We start from the raw sequence: 26,050 nt of genomic DNA on the forward strand, positions 1-26,050 counted from the left end.
TAAACTAATTTTTTTTCTCTTGTTTTTATAAAGATTAAATAATTTAAAATATATAATTTTTAAGTATATTTATTTTTTCCTATTTTTAAAAATCAAACCAAATATAAATAAGCTATTTTCCTTAATAATTTTTTCTTTTCCTATTTTATTTTTTGAGATAAGTTGGAAATTGAATTTAAAACCAAAGTTATGATTTTCAAAAGGTAATATTGGTATATTAAAAGTTTCTTTAAACATTAAATAATTTATTATATGAGTAAAAATAGAGCTTTTATGAAAAATAATATTATTTTTAGTCATAAGTTCTTTTGAAAAAATTATTTAAACAAATACAAAAGCCTTTATTAAACTTCGAAAAAAGCTATAAAAAAAAAACTTATTACTTCCCAAAAATCAACCCAAGCAAACCTTAAAGTTGAAGCTATAATCAAAATAAAAAATAATTAAAATTAATTGAAAATTTATAAATATAAAAAAGTTAAAATAAGTTAAATGAATTGAAGTTGTATATAAAAATAATTTATTGATATTTTCAATAAATATCAAAGAAGTATACTTTTGGATGGTAGGTAGACTCCACAAATTACATGGGGTTGACATTTCTCGCATTTCATCAACTCCTTGGATCCCAACTATAAGTAAACATTTTTCAATTAGAATTATCAAAATGATCATAGTTTTTAATAAAAGAATGCGTTAGAAATGATCCCAACCCTTTAAGAATTACAATTTTCAGAAGTACAACCCCAACTTCTAATTCTACAACTTCCATCATTAAAAACAATCCCAAAGACCAAACAAAACATTTTTCTATCCTATTTGTTTGACAAAAGAAAGGTATAATTTGGGAAACTGAGAAGAAAAAATATTTTGAAGTTTTCTTAAGGAAAATTTGTGAAAACATGTTGTGAAATATGATTATTTTAAGGTTAGTTAAAAACTTAAAATGATTCCGGCCAGTAGCGTTTGGCAGACTAGCCGTCCGAATCCCAACTCAATAAAATATGAATCAATGCCCCCCCACACTTCTCCCAACTGATCATATAACTATGAATTGAGGGAAGAATCCTTATCCTCCTTTGTACTCTCTCCGCTTGTCCCCTTCCTCCCTTTCTCTCTTCCATCTTCTTCACCATTGCTCTACTTTCTCAGTGATGAAGAGGTACAGAAATGGTGAAATATGGGATTTTGAGGACGAAATGCCTGTCTCCCCAGATGGGTCTGAGGTTGTTTTGGGCTTGGATGGTGGCACCACTTCAACCGTCTGTGTCTGTATGCCCTTCTTCCCCCTTTCCGACCGTCCACTCCCTGACCCTGTCCCCGTTCTTGCCCGTGCTGTGGCTGGCTGTTCTAATCACAACAGTGTCGGAGGTATCGTCTTTGTTGAAAATTTTGGATGCCCATGTGGGCTATAGTCTTGATTTTTAGAAAAAATTGTGGGTTTTGCTGGTTTGGTACAAATTATGAATGCCCATTTGGGAAGTGCTCTTGATTTTAGAAAATAAATTGTGTTCTGTTTTCCGCTGTGGGGTGGCTCATTTGGTGGAATTAACATTGCCCTTTTTTTAACTTATGTGAATTGTTTCTTCATCAATTTCGTCTCTTGATTGTTCCTGTGTTTCTATAATTTCAAGCGGGCTGTTTTTGTGGCCTTGGAGTTGGGGTTTAGCCCCATTTTGCAGTCTTCTTTGTTTTCTGTTTTATGTGTTGGGTTTGTGTTTGCATGAGTTCTTAACTAGAAAGATCATAATAAGGGGATCGAAATTAGTGTATTTGTTTTTTGTTTTATTTCCACTTCTTGTCTGTGCTGTATCTGCGTTTGGCATTGGATTAAAGTCACTTCAAATTAAGGAATATGGTGAGTTTTTCAATTCTGATTGTTTTTCAGTTTGGTGTTCAATCATTTTGTAAACTGTGTTGGCTTTTAGGTATGTGTTTGATCTCAGGGTTGTTCTGATGATTAGATAGGTAATGTAAAACATATTTTCACCCTTGTCATTTGATCTTGGGCAAAAGAAAATTCATGTTCTGGCATTAATTCTGAGAAATAAGAATGAAACAAACTTAAATGCCATATTGGGCAGACATTCTGCCGACACATATGTATGAATCTCTTTGTTTTTTTGGTGTTTTATGTTCTTATTCATGTTGATGCTGCATGTCTGGGTTTTTTATTAGCACGAGTTTTTGGTATCAGAAAATTGAGAGCTGTAGCTTGTTACCATCTCATTTCTGTTGGTTATCTAGGAAGTAGCAATTCCTCATCTCATACGCTTTTGTTAATTTTCTTGTATATTAACTTGTTTCTTGAATTATATTTTCTCTCTTCTTTTTTTCTGGGCTTTGGTGTGTATTGAAACTGCTTCACTAGGTTTGTCCAATACTGAGAGATCATGGTGGACTACTTGAAACAGAGACATCAAGCCGAGTAGAAATTTGAAACAGGTAAGACCGCGCTTATTACTACTTATGCCATTAGGATATGGTTTAAGGCATTGTGATATTAGAGTTTGTGGCTGGAAAGGGATATATTATGGTTTAGAGATGGGATGTGGTTGGATTGGGCTAGGTTTTTAAGCCCTTGAGTTGTTAGAAATCTGGAATTGGGCGGTTTGAATATTAGATGGTGATGAAACTTAGGTTTTGGGCATGGAATTGGCTTTTTGGTTTAGGGCATTATATCAGCAGGGTATGTGGACAAAAAGGATATTAATGGTTTATAGATTGAATGAGGTTAGAATGAGCTAGGATTTATGCTAATAAGTTGCTAGAAGATCAATTATGCAGTTTAAGTATTTGGATGGCAATGAAAAACTTAGGTTTGAGTAGTGTCTTGAAAATGAGGTTCGTATGACTGATGCAATATTCCTTCAAGAGTCTATTTGAATAACCATATCTGTGCGATTTGCCTCCTTTGGAGGGGAGTCTTTGTCAGGTTGTCTAGGTTTGCCTGCCCTGTGGTGCTACAAGCTCAATTTGTTGGGTGCTCTTGGGGTAACCCTGGGTAGCACAGCCTTTTAAAGGACCATACAGTAGGATATCCCAAGCTTTCTTGAACCTGCTGGGTTTGGATTGATCCATTGAAGAGGAGATTTTACCCTTTTTGGAAGTTCTGAAGAGCTGTCCTCTATGGGGTTTCTGACCTTCTAGTGGAGGGGTCAGGGGTGTTCTGTAATTGTCCTATTCTGGCTGCAACTTGATCAATGGTTTCATCATATTCTGGATCTTTCTAAACTTGTGTCATGTGTCCTGCTCCTTCAGACAGTGATCTAGGTTGGTCAATCAGGACACCGACAAGCTGGCCTAGAGGGAAGCATATTCTCCTTGAGTTTGTTTGGGACTTTCTCTCTATGTAATTTTAGAAAAGATTGGATTCTTAATCACCTAAAGTGGTCTTCTTGAGTTTAAAGAAAAAAATCAAGATCAATTTCAAAGTCCAACTTTTTGCTTGTGGAGAAAGTGACACATATCTTGTGCATTTTCACAACATAGGTGAAACTAATTGAGTATGAAGAGGTGGAACCACTGGAGGTAACATGTGATGATTTTCTTGATGAAAAAGGAAGATGTTGATATGATACTAGTTAAAGGTAGTCTTTGGAAGTGAAATGAGTGATGAAAACACTGAAGCACATAGAAAGGGATTAATATTTTGAATACATGAGCCTTTTGAAGTGTTTCATGGACCCTCAATTGTATGCCTGATCTTAGCTATCTCTATTCTTGAACTTGATATTTGTTCTCCACCATGCCCTCTGCATCAACTATGGTTTAGATATAGGGATTAGTCTGTGAATTCAAATCAATGCATCAAAATGGAAGCATATTTGTAATTGGCTGGCTGCAATAGGTTATAACCTACAGCTTTGGTGATTTTTCAGAAACAGAAATAATGTTAAAGAAAATAGTAAATGATTCAATGAGACTAATGTTGAAATTCAACAAAATTAAGTTTTAGGCTTCAAAAGACTCAAGATTGACTCCTCAACTGATGACTAATCAGTTCTTTTTCACCCTTTAATTGGTTTCTTCTTATTTTGATATATAAGTGCTGCAGCTCGGAGGTCTTGAATTGTCCTCTTGAACGGAAGTTTTGAAGTGTGCGCTTCCTTTGAATAGCTGGTATGACAGATTACATTTTTGTTGCTATGGCTAGAAACCCTGCCTTTGGTGTTGCATGTGGCAATTATTCTTCTTCTTTGTTCCTTGTATAGCTTATGAGTTATTCAGGAGTTCCATGGTTTTTTAATTAAATATACGAATTATGGAGTTTTATGTATAGATTTTCATCATCAACTTTACCAACTCCTTGTTTCTTATGCCTTATTTAGTTGATTTTGGTTTCAATTGCAATTAAAAAAGATACATAGCTCTGATAGAGTATCCTATTCTACAATAATCTTAATTGTGGTGTGTTTTATGTTGGAAGTAAGTGGAGTTCTTTTTTCAATCTTGTGGGAATGATATAAATAGGAAGGGAATAAAAAATTAGTCATTATATGAATATGTTCACTGAAGTTCCATATTCTACAGAAACTGCCGCAAGAGAGACACTGGAACAAGTTATGGCAGATGCACTCTCAAAATCAGGTTCAAATCGATCAGCTGTTCGAGCTGTTTGTCTAGCTGTATCTGGCGTTAATCATCCAACAGATCAACAGAGAATATTAAGCTGGCTCAGGTTTGATCTCAGGAATCACTTATCTATCTTTCTTCTTATGCTTGAAATAGATTCTCTTTGTTATTTTTCCCTTCACCAAATATATTTTACATTCTGCAAAGCACCATTCTTTTTTCTTCCTTTTTTATCTTGGTCATTGGTACCCCGGGCCCATCACTCAAGAACTAGAATAAGATCAGTGATATATTTCCTGAATCATTCCTGGAATTCCTTAACTTTTTTCTCGCTTCTTCAACAAATGAGCAAATCCAAATTCATCTTCCACAATTTGGTAATTTCTAAATTATTCAGGAATTTCCTGAATCATATGAACAATTCTATTCTTAAATAATTTCCTCAATTTTTTTACCAATTTCTGAATCCATCTAGCCTTTGGAATGATGATGCTCACACACATGCACATGCCACCATTACTAGAGGGATGTGGGTATTTTATTTCAAGGCCTTCAATGTAGTTATTAGTTATAAAACAATCTTTAAAAGAAAGATTGAATATTTACCATCATGGAGTAACAAAAGTAATTATAGTGAGCAGTGCGTAGTTTTGCTTGCTTGACCTAGGTGGCAGTAACCTCTCTTTGCAAATCCTCGCACTCAATGTTCACATCATTAATGGCTTTGTTGTTCAAGCATCCAATTGCTTTAGCCTCTTATGCTTTAGTTTAGTTTTCCTTTTTCTTTTTTTTCTTTTTTTTTTTTGTTTGTCTGTAATGCTTAACAATTATTATTTTCCTTTCGCATACAAGTGATTGACTAATATTTGGTTTCTGAATTGTCTTTTCCTTGATTCAAAACAGGGATATATTCTCCAGTCATGTAAAATTGTATGTTCAGAATGATGCTGTGGCAGCTCTAGCTAGTGGAACGATGGGAGAGCTTCATGGATGTGTTCTAATTGCTGGTACAGGGACTATTGCATATGGATTCACGGAAGATGGCAGGGAAGCTCGGGCCGCTGGTGCTGGACCTATCTTAGGTGATTGGGGCAGGTATTTTCTGAGTACTTTTTTTTTTTTAAACTCTGTACTTGGTGCATGGGCACTCTCTCATCCCACCCCCCTCACTGCCGCATTATGAGCAATAATAAGCTTGTCCACTATTTCTTCTGTATTAATTAACAGCTTCAAGCCTGGGGTTTTAGGACGGAATGAGATTATCATTTTGGTGCTGCACTTCATAAGCATGAGTTATCTAGTTGATGTCTTTGATTTTATGCTTCAAAGAATTAGGCTCTAGAATCCAGTTGTGTGTTCCTTTGCATCCTGCTTTTGGTCCATAAGGTTTTATTTTTCAGTTTGGTCTAATTAGTTGGTTCTATCTGTGGATATTTTCTTGTCAAGTTCCCTTTTTCCAAGATTTGCTGGTGCTTCTGGTAGTTTGTTGTTGAAATGTCTATGTGAATGTAGACAGAAGTAAGAAAGAAGTTCATGGAATTGTCTCCATTTGAGCTTTGGGTGTTTAAGTTCTCATCACCATTCTAAGTCACTCTCAGAGACAGTAGGTGCTTATACCGTGTCTTCTTATAATCTTCTGCTCAAGCATGGAAGCTTCTGCCTAAGGAATTGGTCAAACTCAATTATGATGAATGTACTTTAGGGCACATGGGTTGGAATTGGGTATTGGGAGCCTATGTATATGGGATGGGAGCTCTTTTCTCTGGTCTAAAAGAGGCTTTAAGATATAGTTTCCCTAAGATATAGTTTACCCTGTATGTTTTGATGCCCCCTTCATTTGTCTTTGCCTTTCTTTGTGGGGGAGTAAATCTCTCTCTTTTTTTTTTTAATGTCTTCTTGTCATCTATTTGTAGTGCAAGGCTACAAGATAAAACAGTGATTGCAATTTTCAATCCCTTAATCTATATATGAAAACCAGATTGGGAGGAGACTAGGGTAGCCCTTTATTTTTTCTTCTTCGTTTCTTGTTGGAAACCTCAACATTTTATTGGAAAGAGGGGACCATTTATTAGAGAAAAAAAAGGACACACTAGTATAAGGAAAGATGAAATATCTTTCAAGGAAACCAACAAAATAAGAAATAACAACTTCCAAATATAGCCATCCCCACATCTAACGTCCAATAGAAAACCAATCAAAGAACACTGTAGAGCAAGGAACTTTGGGGGAATCAAATCCCCAACAAAAACCCCTCAGACGGATAAGCTTCTCGCTTAGTGAATCTGCTATCCGGTTGGCCAATCTAGGCTTCCAATCAAGAGAGCATTTCAAAGCTCTAGAAAGGTTAACTATCCTGCAAATTTAGTAGTATTTTCAAAAGAGAGCAACAGCCAAATCCCTCTTCAAATCTAACACCAGCTCAGGCTGCTTCTACCTAATCCCTCTAATAAAGCTTGAATCTCTGACTAGCTGAATTAAAACACGATCAGCTTAGTGAAGACTCTAACCACACTATCCCTATGGTCTATGAACCTTCCACCAATTCTTATGGTCTACAGGGGAGTGTTCCTTGTCAATGTTGGACTTTGCGGATTGGTTAGGTTCTAGATAGAGCATGGTTACTGCTTTTTGTGCCTTCACGCTGTTTTTTTTTTTTTTGCCTTTCGGCTTCTTCATATACATCGTGTATACCTTCCTGCTTTTTCTTTCATTTATAATACAATCTTTACTTACCTATAAAAAAAATAGCATAAGCTTGATTAGTTTACATATATTTGACCGTTTCATTCCTGGGGAAACATTGTTCTTGTTGATACTTAGATGAAGGACACAGAATCTTCTGTTTGACTTGAGGGGATAAAATAAACTAAAATTGAGTGATGTTTTATTTTTAAAGAAAAATAAGAACTTAGATAAGTTGATTTACTTATCAAATAAAAGAAAAGAACTTAGATAAGTTGATAACTGTTCTCTTGGACCAATACGTCAATGCATTTAATTGAGGAAATCCGTTCTTGTTGTCATTATAGGGTAGTCTTAATTGACTACAAATTATGGATAAATTTTAACGGTTGCTTCTTGTATGAGTAAGATAATGAGCCTGTTCTTAAGGCACTACTATTATGTATCATCTAATTTAGTTTCCTGTGAATGTAGTCAGGAGATTTCTTGGATAACTTAGTAAATAGTAAGTGATCAATCATGGATGTTCTAGCTGCACATCTTCATTTCTTTCATAATTCTGATAAGATCCTATTTGTAATATCTATATGTTTTATTTAATATGAGATCATATGTCCACACACATGTGCATGTGTGCACTGACACATACACACAACATGCATGTGTACTGACAAATAGAAGAGTTCTTTTGATGAAGGGAATTTATACAAGGAGAGGAAGAAAATTGCTTTAATGATTAAAAAGGACAGGACTTATGGTTTTGTAATGCCTAGAAAGATTCAGGAGGCATGTAGCATCCAGAAAATTTATCCATAAACTATATCTTTTTATGTGCTCGCATTAGATGAAGAGGAAGTTTAAATTATTATGAATAGAAACACATTATCTTGTTTTAAGTTTGTTACAATGTCTTGACTAATCGATGGCTTTCCCTCTTTTCTGTTCATTGCATTTTCTTAATTTATTTTTATGAAGGAGCTAAATTCAAATGGTTTTGAAACCTTGCATTAATATCTAACAAAAATATAACATCACTGTGCATTCGCTGTAGAAGCAGCCACATTTCTTAGCATATATACAAAGTAACAAAGCCAAAATTCTAGTTGTTTAGCTTGTGTATGCAAGTCCTAATTACCATTACATGTTAGATGGTGTCATATTTCTCGATTATTCATGTTGTCTTATCGTTTTTAATTCTTCTTCTTCCCATTATAGAGCCTTTTATATTTATTGATAGCACTGTTTAGCTGCATGTTTGCAGGATATTTTTTTCGTCACATTGCCAAACAATCTTTGCCATTAAACATAGTAAAAAAATAAAGGATAAAGAAAGAACAAAGGAAAAAGAAATGCTTATTTTCTTTGGCAACATACTCTCATCCTGTTTTAAATTGATGATACTTTGCCAATATTAATTAAGAAGATTGTGAGTTAATATCAAAATATTCCTAAAATCTCCACAGGTTCCTTTCTATACCTATTGATATTTGATGATTTACTACATTTTCATGATTTGGTGGGTAATTTAGCTGCTTCGTCAATTGTACTATAATTTAGTTTTTAATGAAACTTTCCAATCAGAAGTATTAGTTTAAGATGAAATTTGGCTCCATAAACTGAATTTTGCATATTTTCTTTTCCTAGGATACTATCCATCTAATCTTACAATATGAGCATCGGTTGCATAAGTTTTATTTAATGTGCTAATGTACAGAGTGATTTTCTTTTCCTTCTAGTCTTGTAGATAAGACCTCTAAATGCATAAGTATTATTGACATATAGTGTAAAGAGTGATTATTTTTCAATTTATGTTTTTCTTTTTGGCAGTTTTATATGAACTTGGCCAATGATGTATTGTTTACTTGCAGTGGTTATGGAATAGCTGCCCAGGCATTAACTGCAGTGGTAAGGGCTCATGATGGTCGTGGTCCACAAACTGCGCTTACATATAGCATTCTAAGGGCACTTAGTCTTTCATCTCCAGATGAACTCATTGGGTATTTATTCCTAATTGATCTCCTCATTTTAAATGCAGTTATGAATAGTAGTAATCATTTTGGGATATTTTTGTCTTCATCTGATCATTTTTGTGCAACATTTGAGGAAAATAAATGATAATTTACTTTATTAATCTGATCATTCATTTGTTGGAAATTCCTTTGATGGCTATAGTTGAAAATTGAGAACTTTTCAGGACTTTAATGAGACAACAAACTGTTGGTAAAATTCCATTTATGGACATCTATTATATTTTGTGTTTGAGTTGCCAGGTGTAATGTAGTCAAGTAATTGTGGTTTCCTATCAAAAAAAAAAAAAAAAAATGTAGTCAAGTAATTGCCTTTGGTATTTAAAAAATGAGAGTAGAAGTATTTATTTTTCCATGGTCTTTGTTAAATTCGGATATAAGTTTTATCGCAATTTGTTGAATTAATATTTGGATTTTGCTTATTTTGAGATTGATCGTGTTTTTACTAAAGTAGATATAATGTCTTTTTTGGAAGTAATTTTTTTTATAGACAACAAAAGCATATATTAAGAAGTACCAAAAAGAGGTGGCACACCCTATGTATACTTTTTAAGAAATAATTTCTTGAAATTCCACCAGAAAAATCCTATCTGTTAGCAGAATATAAGAACTGTTTTTGTTTGAGAACATAAAAAATTAAAAATAAAGCAGAAAACATGTTTGCTAACATGTTTTCAAAATATTCCTAAAAATAGGTCATTTGTAGGATATTAAGGGTCTGTTTGGTAATATTTTTGGAAATATTTATCAAAAAACAGTTTTTGAGGACAATTTTTAAAAAATAGTTCTCCATTATTTTTAAGAACAAAATTCTGTTTAAAAACTCAAATATGAAAGACAGTTTTCTTGATTTATTCTCTATTAAGGTACTGTATACTTATGTGTGCTGCAAATGTTCCCGAAGCATTCTTTGTATTCAATTGCTACCCAGAATTCTCACAAAAAACAACTGAAAACACCTCAAATTTATTCTAAAAAAAACTTGTTTTTAAAAAAGATTATCAGAAAACTGCTTTTCTAAGGTAATAACTATTTTCCCTTTTAAAGAACATAAAACAATTTTCACAAGCATGTCCAAACAGGCCCTAAAATTTTTTACCTTCATTTTAGAAAATGAATGAATTTTACAATTGAAATAAACATTTCAATTGTAAGAATGTTTATTTCATGCATACATTTCTAAAATAAAACACTTCTGAAAAACCATTTTCATTTCTGTTATTAAACAAGCTCAAGTATTTGGGAAACTGTTATTAAATGAAAATGATGGATGTTATTAGGTCACAAATGATTTTTTCTTGTTGGAGTTCAGGTGGACCTATGCTGATCCATCTTGGGCACGCATTGCGGCACTTGTCCCAGTGGTGGTATCTTGTGCAGATGCAGGTGATGAAGTTGCAAACAAGATCTTGCTAGAGTCAGTCGAAGAGTTGGCCTCCAGTGTGAAAGCTGTTGTCCAAAGACTTGGCTTGTGTGGAGAAGGTGTGGCGCATCAAACTAAAATTTTACACTTTTTTTTGGGTTTTCCCTTTGTCATGATAAGTGATCATTGGTTTATATGTGGTGGCATATACTGTTTAACAAAAATTAAGGGCTTGTACTTAGAAGTCGTTGCTGCTGTTAAGGGAATATGGTGTCAAAATATTAGCTGATATACAATAGTGAGCTACATCTGAAGTAAATTGTTGCATACCAAAGAGGCTAGAATCAGATCCCAGTTGGGCAATATAGTGAATGTAACTAAGTAATGTATGTTGAAACTTGGGTCACAGGAAGCTCCATGTACTAGTTGACAATGTTTGATTCAGATTACATTTTAGCCAATGCTCATTCAATTGGTCTCTGCCTAAGTTTATGAACTCTATCAATGAGGCCTTGGACCTTGCATGTGATTTATCAGATGAGGGGATTATCTTCATGATGGTTACTGGGGGTATTATATATGATCTTTTGAAGGAGTATTATACACATTTTTTTAAAGTTATATGATATTGTTTTCTGAGTATTGATTCAAATTTATGAAGTCTTTCCCTTATTAACTTTGCCAAATTTTGCCTTGCAATTTGTCACATTAATTTTATATTTATGAAAAGAAAATTTATTGCAGATGGAAAGGGTTCTTTCCCTCTTGTCATGGTTGGTGGTGTTCTTGAAGCAAATAAGACGTGGGATATAGGCAAAGAAGTTGTAAACTGTATCTACAAGGATTATCCTGGGACACTCCCTATTAGGCCAAAGGTAAGCATATTTTACTCAACTTCCCGGAATAATTTGTGTGATTTGGCCACCATTTTTTTTTCAAACAAAACCATCCATTCCTTCTAGTTTTTTATGTGACTTCAATTTCAACATGAGAATGCACAAAGCCACCAAAGCTAAAGCCATAGGTACAATCCACTGAATATAAAAAAGGTAGAGATTTTACCAGATTCTAGATTCACACTCCTTGCTAGGGATTTTCTCTTGAATTCGTATTAGCACTCCTTCACATCCTTGATGCAATGAACACCAATTGCTCCTTGGTAGAAGAGCACTTTGAACTCCTCTTTGAAGCATGCAGACGAAGGCCAATCACTGGATTGATCTTTGATTTTCAAGGTATGGGGTGTTGTCATACATAAGACGACACAAAAATCTCTCTCAATTGTTATCTTTATATGTGCATAGAGTTTATTTCATTTTGAAAAAAGCCTTTTTATGGTAAAAGTAACCCAAGATGAGGAGAAATTTGAACCCTGAAATTTTAGGGTGATCAATTAGTCTATGTTGTTTAAAAAGGCTAAAATGCATTATGCTTATAGGATGATTGGTTGTCTTAGGGCAACCATTTGCTCTAATATTTTTTTTCTCATGTGGCAACTGCTACACTAGAGGGACAATTGGTCATCCCAAAGGTACAGTTGATTGCTCCTCTCACAGTACCTATTTCACTGTAAAACAACTTAGATCATTTAGCCAAATATTCTCACATCATGCAATCTTACATCCTAAAGACCCAGAACCCCAATACTTACCTGATAAAGTTGGTGAAAATAGAAAATACAAATGTGACTAAATTTGAAGCTTCATGTGTAACTCAAGTTCCAAGCTAGTATACAGTTCTCCTGGATTCCTGATTTGGACTGGAATTTTGAAACTAATTATGCACAAACACTAATTAGGATATTTGGACAGTGGGTTTCTTCTTATAATGTATTAGGTTAGGATTGGCTTTTATCCCTTTATCCCTAGATTCTAGTCTCTAAATAATTTCCTCTTAGGGTTTCAATCAATAATAAACTCTATGACCGCTTACTGTATGACTGGTTTGCTATGACTGAACTTTGAGTGATGCCTTGATTTTTTTCCCTCTAGTAGCCAGCTAAGTGTTATGTGCGGTAATTCTTTAGCTTTCATTTGTTCTTTTACCCCATAATAGAGTATTTCTTTTCCACCCTTTGATTGTGTAGATTCAATCCCATCTTCTGTTTAATTTTTTCTTTGAAGTTCGAGTCACTTCCCAAGCATGCAGCCCTCATAAGAGTGCCTTAAGTAGAGTGTATGACTTAAATACGGTGCTATCCTATGGTCATTTCCATATAATGACAACATGATGCTGCCACCCTTGGGGGGGCCTTAATAAGCCATGGAATATCATTATCCTCAATTGCTTCGAGTCATGGGATATGCATCTCAATCTTCCAATGATACATTGTTGCTTTAAGGCTTAGGATGTATACATTGCTCTCTGCCTTGATTCACATGCAGTCAGGCTACCTAGTCCAGAGGAGCCACACCTGGGTGTGTCCTCCCTCTTGCAAGATTATTATTTTTATCAGTGGAAACTTGTAGACAGTCAATGCTACCTGCGACCTTCACCATCCACATAATTTCAATTTACCCCTTGTAGTGTTCCAGGACTCCAGGCTTATGTCTGCACTCTTAGATATCATCTGCATGCATCCACACCTGGTCACCCTGAAGCGTTTCAGCAGTTACAGCTACATGCACTTTGACATGCATCCTTTATTCATATTTTATGCATCTTTTGAATTGTAGTCCTTAAATACCTATTAGGACTTGAGATGAAAGTCTCATCTTTTAGACCAAAATTGCACTGTCACGGTGTTGTACTCCAAAAAGCTTTATCCCTAGGTTTACCCAACACTTGCATGGTTATCATCATCATGCAAGAACCTAGACTGTCAAATGGTAAAGGGCAAAAAGGCAAGGAATGAAGTTTGAATTTGGTGATGTTTGTCTTATGATTTTTATATATTTGATGAACATACATATGCTTGTTTTTTATTTGTCATCAACTTGCTCAGATTTGTTTGAACAAGAACGACGGTAGGGGGAGTAGCCCATTGTGGAAATGCATCGCTTTTTATTCTTCTTTTCAAGCAATTTTTTTCATTGATGTGTATGTTTTCTTGAATGAAAATCAGGTGGAACCAGCAGTTGGGGCAGCACTATTGGCTTGGAATTTCTTCATGAAAGAAGCTCACAAGTAAGCCTGGAGAAGCTGACCATTGATGACTTCACAAGGGTTCATCAATTGTATAGCAAAATACAAGTGACAGCTGAAAAACAAGAAAGGGCAGTAAGGAAACAAGCACTACAAAACCAAAAATAAGCTTTATTGTTCGGTATGAGGGCTTTACTTTAGTCTAGCGTTGGTAGGCTGATTTTTATCTTTGCATTTTTTTTCCTTTCAATTATTCTTGTTCTCATTTCAGAATTGTATTAGATTCTTGTGGGGGGGCATTTGCCTTCCAAGAAGATGTAAAACAGAATAATTGAAACAGTGATGAAATGCCCATGTATGCTTGTGTTACAATGCCTCTTCAGGGTTGCCCAAATGTTTTATTTTCTTGGGGTCTTATGGTGATTTTTCCTGGTACTTGTAGCTTGCTCCAATGACAACCACATTTGATAAATCTTCGTATTAGATACTCCAGTCACTTACAAAATCCACTCATGCTCAGCGCAGTTATCACAACTATTGAAAATTTATTCAAAGCATTAATTTAAAATGGCATCATATCAGTGACAAGAACCAAAAAAATTGGTGTCATGCTAATAATTTTGAAGCTGGAAAGCACTTGAAACCGGGAAATAGCATCCACATTATGCCATGAAGCAGTGGCCCTTTAGAAAATGTTAAGGCAACAGTCTTTTGATATGAGAGCATAAAAAGGAAAACCCACTCACAACACAAACTCAACAAGATTGGTTGTTCCAAAATCTGAAATTTCTTCTGCATCATTCTTGATAACTGATATGAAAACATCAGAAACCCAGCTCAAGAACTTGTTTCCAGAATCTACGATTTCTGCTACATATATATTCACACTTGGGAACTGTTGCATACTCAGTGACCTCTTGTTTCTATTCAATCCCTTGGTTTCCTTCGGTTCAACTACTTGTTGAAGGTGTGTATGCTGAAGAATTAATTAACATTTTCATCTGCATGAAAGGAGGATATTGTTAGTCATGTGAATGATCATGAAGTGAAATTCAGAGACTCAGATCAATTTTCTTCATTTAATTTCAGTTTAGGTCAATGATTATGAATAACATTTTGCTTAATTGACAAAAGGCCAACTATGAATGCTATTATGAATTGCACAACCTTTGAAACAAGAAGTCCAGTGATATAAGGAGCTATATGTAGTCAGGAGCATGGGAAGACAAAACCATACTCTGATCTTTGGGGTTGGGGGAAACAAAGGAAGAATTTCCAACAAGGCTAATCCACAAAACAATAGGTTCTCAACAGAATTTTCCTTTGGATTTTGAAGGTCTTAGGTATAATGAGTAGCACATTCAAACAAAAACAAACTTAAAAAGAGTAGAATCTGGGAAAAGTACTACAATGTTTTAGTAAGTGCAACCATATAACCTTAGTCTAAAACAATAGATTCTAGCATCTAACTCTTTTCTTTGGAAGGGAACTCGTGAGTTTAACCCTCCGCTTGAATCTGGGAAAAGTACTAGAAAAGGGAAAGAAAAATAGGAAGGAATCTCAAATTCTATTATTTGATTTCCTATGAAAAATTCAATTATTTGAAATATAATAGAAATTATTTGAAAACTAATACATTTTCAAATTCTTCACTTTCCATACGAAAGAAAAATAAAATTTAAGAAAGGCTAGGGGGAAAATTATTGAGCTCAAATTTAATTTTTGTTTTCCCTTCACTTTTTCTTTCCTTTTCCCTTTTCAGTCACACTTCCCGTGACCTAAATGAGGTCCAAATAAATCTCTCTTTTCTTAATCCATTGGATGCACAAACAATCCTTGCCATCCTGTCATTCTTAAGCTTTCACATTGATTAATACACTAGATAGCCTTTATTCCCTTGTGATTAATCTTTTCACAATAAAGACATGCAAATGACTTGCTCCATTTTGAACCGCATAAGAAAATTGTTTAGTACTCTATGTATATATCATTAATTTTCTCTACAATGTTGGCTTTACCCATTTTTACCCCATATAACCTCTTCAAATTGATTCACAAGTCATGCAATCTTTTCGAGACAGTCAAAAGAACAAAAAGAAGGGGCACAACTTCTTCACTCTTCTACATCAAACCTAACCCATCAACAAAATCCACCATAGACCTAGGTGCCTCCTCTATAGAATGAATAACATATTCCAAAAAATTGCACATAAAAAGGAATTTGAGCACCTGCTTCAAATGTTCCACATTATCAAAAGGCCCTCAATTTCACTCCTACCATATCGTCCAAAATAAACACAAAGGTGCGATCGTCCATGCTCTCCTACCATTAAAGGTTTTAAAGTAGTTATCATTAAAGGCCTTAACGTAGCCATCATAAATCTAAAGAAAACTAATAATGGCTGACTTTATTTGGATATTCATCAAATGGTACCAAGGTTTCCAAATCAACAATCATGAGATTACAATCACGGTCTGGAAAGTCACTCTTAAGACATTCATCAAAACACTTGATCAGAGTTCCAGGCTTTGATAGTTTCATTATTGATAAGTGAAGAACACAACTCATAGACATTACCATCATCAGGATAACAATCAAGTGGCAGAGAATCTCCTTCCATAAAAACTATTTCTTTCACATTGTTCATGTCTAAGACTGTCCTGCATAAATAAACTTTCAAGGTTACTTTCTAGAATCTCCATAGACACTCTTAGTCGGAGACTGGCTTTCACTCCAATACCATCTGATTCAAATAGGTATGCAAGAAGAGGTCATCTGATTCTAGAAGCATACTTCTTACATGTTTCAAATCTCAGTCGAAACCTGTGAGGATGTTTGGTTAAACTTAATACTTATTACTTAAAGACTTAAGTGAACTTTAAGTTAAATTATTCTTAAGCTAATGACTTAAACCTTATTGCTTAATTTTTACTTTAAGTAATAAGGTTGTTTAGTAAAGTTAACTTAAAATTTATTTTAAATCATCAAATTGACATATCTACCCTTGTTAATTTTAATTAGTATTTATACTTTCACTAGTCTTAAGCAATAAGTTTATTTGCTAAACATCCTTAGTTAAAGTATTATTAATGCATAAGATGCCCTTGAGGCGTTGACTAAAGTGATGAAAGGATGGGGAGGGTTTGTGGGAGGTTCTAAGTTCAAGTCCCAATGGGGACAAAAAATTTATTAATGCCTCACTAGTGTGGGCAAATGAGGTAAAAAGGATTTGAGATTAAAAATAAGTTAACTATTTTGACTTAATACTTAAGGTTAAAAATAACTTTAAAATGTGAAATTAAGTTATTTTACCAAACATACTAATCTATTTAACAACTTAAATTAAGTTAGTAAGTCATTAAGTTGATTTACCAAACATCCTCTAAGTCTATCGGAGGGCAACAAAGGACAAAAGTCCAATTAGGTGCTAATCTAAGCACATCTAAAGTTTCTCAAAATAATTCCAAGGACAAAGGCCAATTTCATTCATCAAAAATCCCTTATAGTGCTCTTATAGTATACAATAAAATTAAAATTATTAAATACTGAAATTATAATAAATTTGATCTTAGCCCTCACTAAAATCCAATATGATATAAATTCATGATACTAACCCTAGCTACAGAAGAGGAACAATAATACTGCAGTAGCATGCTTAAGCCCCAATATGCAGCCCACACATCTCAACAACCCATTATTAATAGTTCAGATCTGAAAGTTCAAATCTTTGACTTGTATTTTAATTTTATCCTGAAATTATACTAAATTTGATCTTAGCCCTCAATCAGATCCAATATGATATAAATTCATGATATTAACCCTAGCTACAGAAGAGGAACAATAATACTGCAGTAGCATGCTAGAGCCCCAATATGTAACCCACGCGGCTCAACAACCCATTACTAATAGTTCAGATCTGAAAGTTTAAATCTTTGACTTGTATATAAGTTGCACACGTAAGTTATATGGCATTATCTCTCATAACTTAAATTCATGAATGGTATAGATTTAACAGGGGGCTCAAGCCTAGCAAACTTGAGAGTGCATCAGATGAATGGCTTCTGGTTATAAAAAGAAAAGAGAACTTTGTCTTCAGCACTCTTCAATTCTATATAAGTCCAATTTGATCCACCCTCAAGCTCATGTAGGTTTGGGCCCTTTGTATTGCCACCTTTCAGTGAAAATACCAAAATAAAATTACCTGTAATGGTTACAAAAATTTCCTCTTATCCTTGTCAATCAAGTGTTCTGAATCCTGTTTTCTTCTTGCCTGGAACTCTCTGTAGGCCCAGTATTGGATTCTTGTATTAGGTCTTGTAATTGGTGTTGATGTTGTTGTTGTTGTTGTTGCTGCTGCTGCTGCCACTGGTGGTGGTGGTGGTGGTGGTGATGGTGCCGTTGTGGTTGTTGCACACCTCTGTTATTTTGATCGGAAGATCGCACCTGCCTGCTTGCTCTCCATCTCAGGTACTCTACTAGAAGCGAATTTGTGCTTATTGCAATTCCAAACCCAGTGAATGAGGAAAGGAGAACTGAAAGAATTGGGTTTACGTTGAGCTGCACATTTAAATAAGTTTAAGAACACAAACACCCTGCCAACTCCTCACCCCTCTTCTTACTTTGGTGATGAGGGTAACCACACAAAATCAAGTTCAATGAACAAAACCAATAAAAGAAATTGAGTTGGCTTACAATAGTATAGAAGATATGAGCAAATAGGATCACAATTGCAAACTGGAATGAAGCATAAGCCCATATGTAACTCTTGCTCACTGCCACCAGCAAATATTGTCAGGATCTCAAGTCATAAGAATTAATGAAATAATAAAATGTTTTACCAAAATCCAAGTGAAAAGAGCAAACAAAAATATTCAGAAGTGTCAACAATATTATGCAGAATATGAGGAGCATCCTTATGTACTAGTGAGATCTTATCATCATTCTATCAAATATGAAGCCAACCAAAATCATATACATTGTCTCTATCCTAGATGAATTCTCCTAGTCTTTCTTTCCTTTCATCTTCATATTCTGTAGAGCTTCTTTATATATATATATATATATATATATATATAATTCCTTTCTTTTTCCCTAGGAATTATAAACAAGCTCACATTACATCAACACAAATCTGATCTGTGGAAGTTTTCTTTCCATCAAGATTGCCTATCCTTTTTCCATTCTAATTGTATATTTTAATGTGCCTTGGAGCCTAGAGATCCGAACCCTTTCATTCACCTGAGACTACTAATTGTTCTCAAGGCTTTGCCCAAAGTTGCAAACACAAGATTGGGCTATCGGGCATCTGTATAGCCGATAACAACACCCTATACAGATGACATAACATCTTCATAAAGAAAAAGTTCAGTAGGATCTGCACCTATGATTATGGAGTTGGGCAGTTTGCTTGTTGACTCTAGTTGATTTGGTAGGTTTTAAACTCCTACAGTGGTCTTTACTACCCACTTTCAAATAATGATGACTTGTCGGCAGTGTTTGAAGTCTTTCTTGGTAAAAGTCAGCTTTACAACATTTGTAACCTAGGCATAAAGATATCTACATATTACCTTGAAGGAGAGTTTAAGTGCTACCACATTTGAAAAGTGCTTCTGGCTACTTCACCAAGATTTAATTATTATTCTGATACAAGAACCAACCCAAAGAAAATTTAACTTTTTCTCTCTTTTGCTTAGACTTCTAATCCATGAATGGATAAAACATCCCATCCAACAGCACAGCATCAAGGAATCAAGTTAAGAAGGTTCATGATGAAATTATTTATGCTAAAAATGGTTAGCCACTCAGGAATCCTTACTGCCATACTAACCTTAATAGTCATGGCGACACTCATGATTTATTGCAATACTTGATGATCAAAACATTTTAAGAACTGTTTCAAACCAATAATAATAATAATTATTATTATTATTATTAAAATAATTCATATACCATTAACATCAAAATAAACAAAAACTGCCTGTGACAATAATGGCTTTCTTCTCTTTTTCCCCCCTTTTTTGTGTCTACAACAGCAGATATTTAATCCATAGGGCTTTATCATTAATTGATGTAAAAGATACTGTTTCTGAAACTAGAAGCATAGTGCACAAGATTAAAAAGCAGTCAGGATGATAGGAAACAACTATCTTCTGCTGGAGCCATAAAAATGACATCCAACAAAAGCACATGGAATTTGAACATGAGGCACCACCAATGAAATGACTAGATCTAACTTTCTGCCATATTAGATGCCCATATTAATTTTATCACATGGGGACCAGGATATCCATCATTAAATCAGAAAAGGAATAAAAAGAAAAAACAGATTTATATTCCCTTTTTCAATTAGGAAAGAAATTTCTATGTGCAGATAACAGTAAACAAAACAATTTAATAAAGCATACCCATGGTGGAAGCTATCATGGACGAAAGAAGACCTAAAACACATGAGAAGGGCAAAGAAATGGCAAGAGCACGAGGACCCAGGTTAGTTACCTGCCAAAATCAATATCAACAAAGTCAACCACAAATTAATCTTGGACAAGATGAAAAAAAGATTAAAAGGGAAATACAAACAAAAGAGAAGGCCAAAAGCCAGCAGAAGACATAAAAAAACAAAAACCATGGAAACTGCATGTTATAAGTAGTAATAATATAAGACTTTGTTTCCACAAATTGGCAATTTCATTTCAAATTGTGTAGTGCCTTCGATTGTGCCCATGTCATTCAATCCATCCACATTAAAGCTTAAAGATTGCAATTTTTGTAGACATCCATACACCTAAGCAATCCCTTCCAAGCACGTGTCAGCATTGGTAAGTGAACTAAAGACCAGTTTGCCACCTAGAAAACCAAAAATGATTACATGAATTATAAAATGTGTTTCCTTACATAAAAGTTTTTGTTGTATAAATCAGGGCTAGCATGTGAGAAAAGTAGCTGTTGCATGACGCAACATGTGGCTTGATAGATTGAAGTTGAAATTTTTACTCAATCAAGGGAGTAGCTCAATCAATAGAGATAGACTTAATCAATCAAAGAACACCCTAGATACATCAAGTGGGCATCCAGACAGAATTTCAGAAGGTGCTTCATCTTGGTTAAAATTAGTTTTGCAGTTTTAGATAGTAACATGATCATTCAAATAAGCTGACCTTGAATGCCAGGAGGTTCATTCTTCATTAGTCGATTTCTCCATTTAATTGATCTTAAACAAACTCTACAAGTTAAAAAAGAATGATTTGTTCAACCCCACCCACCTCCCAAGCCCCTGGTCTGCATGTACTAGGAGAGGCACTGCCAACTGGTACAGAAGCATCAGGTGGCAGGTTGTTGGAGTGGGGATGAGGTGATTCCAGGTTTGATTCCTGTATTTATATCTATAACAAAATTAATTAATTTCTTTATTCTCAACATCCAAGATCAGGTGCACAATTTTTTTACAAAGGACAATCATTTCTTATTAATTTGTTGAGCCTCCAAGAGAATCAGCATGTGATATAGTAAGAAACTAAGAATTAATTAAATCAGCTGACTTCAAATAGCAAGGTTGAAATTCTTGATCACCTGGAAGCTTAATCTACAGCATAGTCATAAATATCATTCAATATCTCTATCAATATTTCCAATGTCTATGAGTATCTATCAACATTTCTTTTTTTTTTTTTGATCAATAAGAATATGATTGTATTGCAAAGAGGCGCTAAAGAAGCGACCCACCGAATTACAGTATAAAAGGACTTACCCCCTTACAAAAGGGCCCAAACAACAAAGGACAAGGCAAAACAAAAAAACCTCTCCCTCAACGCATACACACCCACTCTATAAATTCTATTAAGGTTGAAAGACCATCTTTTATCCACAATTTGGTTTCCGACCACAATAAATACACAAAAGATACTTTCAGCCTTTGAATGGACAACCCACAATCCTCAAATGCAATTGAATTTCTAGCCTTCCATATAACCCAAAACAAGCATAACGGTCCCAATTGCCACGCCACCTTCCTTTTCTTTCCCACAAAAGAGTCCCTCCATCCTAAAAGGGTTTCCTTGACCGAAAGAGGAAAAACCCACGAAACTCCAAAAAAGGAAAGGAACACCATCCATACTTCCCTTGTTTTTTCACAATGGATAAGAAGGTGGTCAATTGACTCCTCACTCTTATGGCAAAGAAAACATCTATTTGTCATAACCCAACCTCTCTTTTGTAAGCGATCCAAGGTTAGAACTCTCCCCCAGGAAGCCTCCCACACAAAAAAGCTCAATTTGGGCTGCACACAAGAGTTCCATATAATTTTCAAAGGAAAAAAAGCAAGAGACCCCGGCTGCATGGTCCTATACAAGGATTTCACCAAGAAAACCCCATCCTTTGATGCCATCCACTTCACCCTATCCTCCTCATCCCCCCTAACCTTCTTCCTCTCCAAGCAACAAAATAGCCTTTCCACTTCTTCCAACTCCCAATCGTTGAAAGGTCTATTGAAACAAGGGTTCCAACTTCCCCCTCATTCCCCCTCGGCTGTCCACACTTCATTTACCCAAGCCTCTTTGTTTGAAGCTAAAGCAAATAAGGAAGGAAAAGCCTCGCTCAAAGGGATGGTATCACACCATTTGTCTTTCCAAAACTTCACCTTCTCACCATCACCCACCACAAAGCCAAAAGAAGGGGTTACTAGATGTCCCATTTTACTTATTGCCTTCCACAATCCAAACCCGTAGGCCTCCCTAGTCTCACCAGATCTCCACCCTCCTCTTTCCTCCCCGTATTTCCCTCTAATCACTTGGTTCCAAAGAGCCTTTCTTTCATTTGCAAAGCGTCAAACCCATTTGCCAAGGAAAGCCCTATTGAAGGCCCCAAGACTCTTAACCCCCAACCCTCCGCTTCTTTTGTCTAAACACACAATTGATCATCTTACTAAGTGTGGTTTTTGCTCAAGAGCCCCACCACCCCACAAAAAGTCCCTTTGAATCTTCTCCAATCTGATTCTAACCACTCTAGGCATCTGGAAAATAGACATAAAATAAATCAGTAAATTTGACAAAGTACTGCGCACTAAAGTAATCCTCCCCCCTTTTGAAATGTACTGACGTTTCCACATAGCCAATTTCTTTCTGAATCTCTCTTCTATTCCATCCCATGCTGCAACACTTTTAAACGGAGCACTTAACGGCATTCCTAAATAAGTGGAAGGTAGTTTTCCCACCTTGTAACCAAACTCATCAGCCAACTCATCCACATTCTCGACTCTACCAACCGGAATCAGCTCACTTTTCTCTAGATTTACTCTTAACCTTGAAATTGCCTTAAACCACATTAACAACCAGCCCAAATACAACAATTGATCCTCCTTTGCTTCACAAAATATCAGTGTATCATCAGCAAACAACAAATGTGATATCTGGACCCCTTCGCCTCTTCTTCCCCGAATCAAACAAGGCGCCAAAAAACCCCCTACCACTGCCTTCTTTATCAAAACACTAAAGGCCTCCATCACCACTACAAATAGGTACGGCGACAGGGGGTCTCCTTGCCTTAACCCCCTTGAGCTTTGGAAAAAACCCGTAGGGCTTCCATTCACCATAACTGAGTACCTAACAGTGGATAAACACCATTTTATCCACCTGCACCATCTTTCCCCAAACCCCATCTTCTCCATCACTGCTAAAAGAAAATCTCAGTCCACGTGATCATAGGCTTTCTCAATGTCTAATTTACAAAGAATCACCCCTCTATTGCTTTTCACAATGGAGTCAATTGCTTCATTAGCAACCAGCACTGCGTCCATAATCTGCCGTCCCTCCACAAAAGCGTTTTGGGGCGTTGAGATGACCTTAGATAAAACACCCTTCATTCTATTAGCCAACACCTTAGCTAGCCACTTATACAACCCTCCCACCAAGCTAATTGGCCTAAAATCCTTCAAGTCCTCTGCCCCCCCTTTCTTAGGATTCAACACTAGGAAAGTTGCATTCAAACTTCTTACAAAGCTCCCAGTCTCATGGAACTGCCTGAAGAAGTTCATTACCTCCTCTTTAACAAAATCCCACGAAAATTGCCAAAAAGCCATTAAAAAACCGTCAGGGTCTGGCACTTTCTCGCCACAACAGCCTGACAGTGCCTTAAAAACCTCCTCCTCCGTGAAAGGCTTCTCCAGCCCCTCCACATCCCCTTCTTCCAACCTTTCAAACATCAAGGCATCTATCCTAGGCTTCCACCCCCCCCGGATCTGCCAGCAGCCCCTGGTACACCCTGCAGACCTCCTCTTTGATCTCCCTTTCCTCATTGTACCATCTTCACTTTGACTCTATTCATCTGATTCCTTCTTCTATGAGCATTAGCCATCTGATGAAAAAACCTTGTGTTTCTATCCCCCTTTTTCAGCCAAATTTCCCTGGACTTTTGCCTCCATGACATTTCTTCTAAAAGGACCCACTTTTTATACATCTCTCTTGCCTCCTTCCTGGCTTCTTCCTCTTCCAAAGACAATTCGCGAACCCTCTCTTCCTTATCCCAGAAATCCATTGAATACCAAGCCTCTTGCTTCTTAACCGTAATCTAACCGAAAACCTCCCTATTCCAATTTTTCAGAATCGGTTTTAAAGCCTTTAATTTCTTGCTCAAAATGTAACTGGCTGACCCACTAACTTGGATCCCCTCCCACCATTTCCTCAACACCTCTTTAAAGCCTTCCTCCTTCAGCCACATGTTCTCGAATCTAAAAGGTGTGGGCCCTCTCCTCATCCCCCCTCCATCAAGAATAATTGGAGAATGATCTGATACTGGTCTAGCCAAAACACCTTGAATACACCCCTGAAAATGAGCTTCCCAATCTTCAGAGATAAGAAACCGGTCAATTCTCGATTTTAAGAGATTATTAAGTCCTCCACTCCACGTGAACATCCCCCCCTGAAGGGGCAAATCCCTTAACTCTAACTCCTCTATCACTTCTGTGAATCTCCGCATTGATGGGGACAGGCGGCCTCCTCGAATCCGCTCAGAAGGGAATCTTATCACGTTGAAGTCACCAGCAACATACCACGGCTCATTCCACAGCCCTCTGATGGCCCCCAATTCACTCAGAAACTCCTCTCTCTCCACCTTCACAGAGGGCCCATACACTCCTGAAAACACCCAACAAAAACCATCCTCAACATTCTTAAAACGACATGAAATTGAATAATTACCCACCTCCATTTCCTCCAACTACAGCACCCTATTATCCCAGAACACCACAACACCCCTCCCCCCCCCCCCCCCCCCCCCCCTCCCCTCGCCGCACCCCTTGAATTCAAAGCCCCCCATTCCAAACATCTTCCTACCCCTAAACTCCTCACAATTGCACTCGTCATCTCCTGCAATTTTGTTTCTTGGAGACACACTAAATCCGTTTTCTGGGTTTTAATCACATCTTTAATCAATTTCCTCTTCTCTCTATCATTTACCCCCCTTACATTCCACGACACAATTCGAATCCTCGTCTAACACACTCTTGATACCCCCTGTCCCCTCCTGACCCACTATAATTTACTGACCATTCAAGTTTCTTCAACTCGCGGTCAAATCTTGAGGTTCTCAGTCCTTTCCTCTTTTTTTCACTTCTATCTCTTCTGTCCCTCATCTTATGAAGAAGTTTCAGAATATCTCTCTCATAGCCCTCTGTTGGCATTCCCAAACAATGACAAAACTTTGCCAAGCAGCTGTACTTCCACGATTCCATATCCTCTTCCTCTTCCTCGCCCCTTTCCTTCCTTCCTTCTTTTAACGGGAAAAACCCGCTCGTACTCTTGTCTCCCAGTTTCTCTTCTGCCAGACGCACGCTCAAAGGGTTGATACTCAACCCCTCTTCGGTTTCCTTCAGAATGACCTCGTGGCCACATCTCTCTTCCATCTCAAGCAAAGAGCCCCCCATCCCAGAGAAAGGAGAAGAAGAAGAAGAGGCCCGACCCCCCACACGCAAACAATCGAAGGCTTAAAGAGGGAATACCTGGAAGCTTCCTCTAAAAAACACTCGTCCGCTATGGAGCAACGCTCTGGTGTCCCTCTCGCCGCTGATGGCCCCATCCCTCTGACTAGTTTCTCTTCGGCGAACCACTCCTCAGCTTGCAAAAGGCGAGACGAAGCCCTAGCCTTATGTGGGGCTCGTCCCAGGGAGGCTTATAAGCAAGCGGGGCCCAAACTGTTGCAAGGATGGGCTGCCCCTCTCCTCCTGCCACTTTGGGACTGTGGTCCAGCCGGCCCAACCCAACCTTTTGAAAAGAAGATGGGCCATCATCAGAAGCCTGATCCACCGCGACGTATTTCGCCGCTAAACTGGGT

At 36.5% G+C, this 26,050-nt stretch overlaps 2 protein-coding genes across 2 annotated transcripts in view; one reads left to right on the top strand and one right to left on the bottom strand.

The window, feature by feature from the left end:
• Positions 1-763: 763 nt before the first annotated feature.
• On the top strand, positions 764-14,107 carry LOC100266145 (uncharacterized). The gene is made up of 7 exons (XM_002278259.5): positions 764-1,371; positions 4,534-4,681; positions 5,479-5,670; positions 9,126-9,254; positions 10,597-10,766; positions 11,392-11,522; positions 13,712-14,107. Exons 1-7 carry the CDS (start codon positions 1,155-1,157, stop codon positions 13,775-13,777), a joined length of 1,053 nt encoding a protein of 350 aa, XP_002278295.2. The 5' UTR covers positions 764-1,154; the 3' UTR covers positions 13,778-14,107.
• A 149-nt stretch (positions 14,108-14,256) lies between these two features.
• The window catches only part of LOC100243829 (uncharacterized), a 30,421-nt gene continuing 18,627 nt past the window's right edge, over positions 14,257-26,050 (bottom strand). Inside the window, exons 6-9 of the mRNA XM_003633211.4 lie at positions 20,137-20,227; positions 18,425-18,504; positions 17,934-18,289; positions 14,257-14,732 (exon numbers count right to left, since the gene is read on the bottom strand). Coding sequence (XP_003633259.1) covers positions 17,972-18,289; positions 18,425-18,504; positions 20,137-20,227 — 489 coding nt within the window. The 3' untranslated portion in view covers positions 14,257-14,732; positions 17,934-17,971. The remainder of the gene's footprint in view (positions 14,733-17,933; positions 18,290-18,424; positions 18,505-20,136; positions 20,228-26,050) is intronic.

Source organism: Vitis vinifera, chromosome 12 (assembly GCF_030704535.1).
Source record: "Vitis vinifera cultivar Pinot Noir 40024 chromosome 12, ASM3070453v1".
NCBI classification, from domain to species: Eukaryota; Viridiplantae; Streptophyta; class Magnoliopsida; order Vitales; family Vitaceae; genus Vitis; species Vitis vinifera.

What these genes read in the sequence shown, in the direction of transcription:
- LOC100266145 (XM_002278259.5), top strand. Translation starts at nt 1,155, where the DNA reads ATGAAGAGGTACAGAAATGGTGAAATATGGGATTTTGAGGACGAAATG. An exon ending in ACTTGGCTTGTGTGGAGAAG is followed by an intron (nt 10,767 to 11,391) that starts GTGTGGCGCATC and finishes AATTTATTGCAG; the next exon opens with ATGGAAAGGGTTCTTTCCCT. An exon ending in CACTCCCTATTAGGCCAAAG is followed by an intron (nt 11,523 to 13,711) that starts GTAAGCATATTT and finishes AATGAAAATCAG; the next exon opens with GTGGAACCAGCAGTTGGGGC.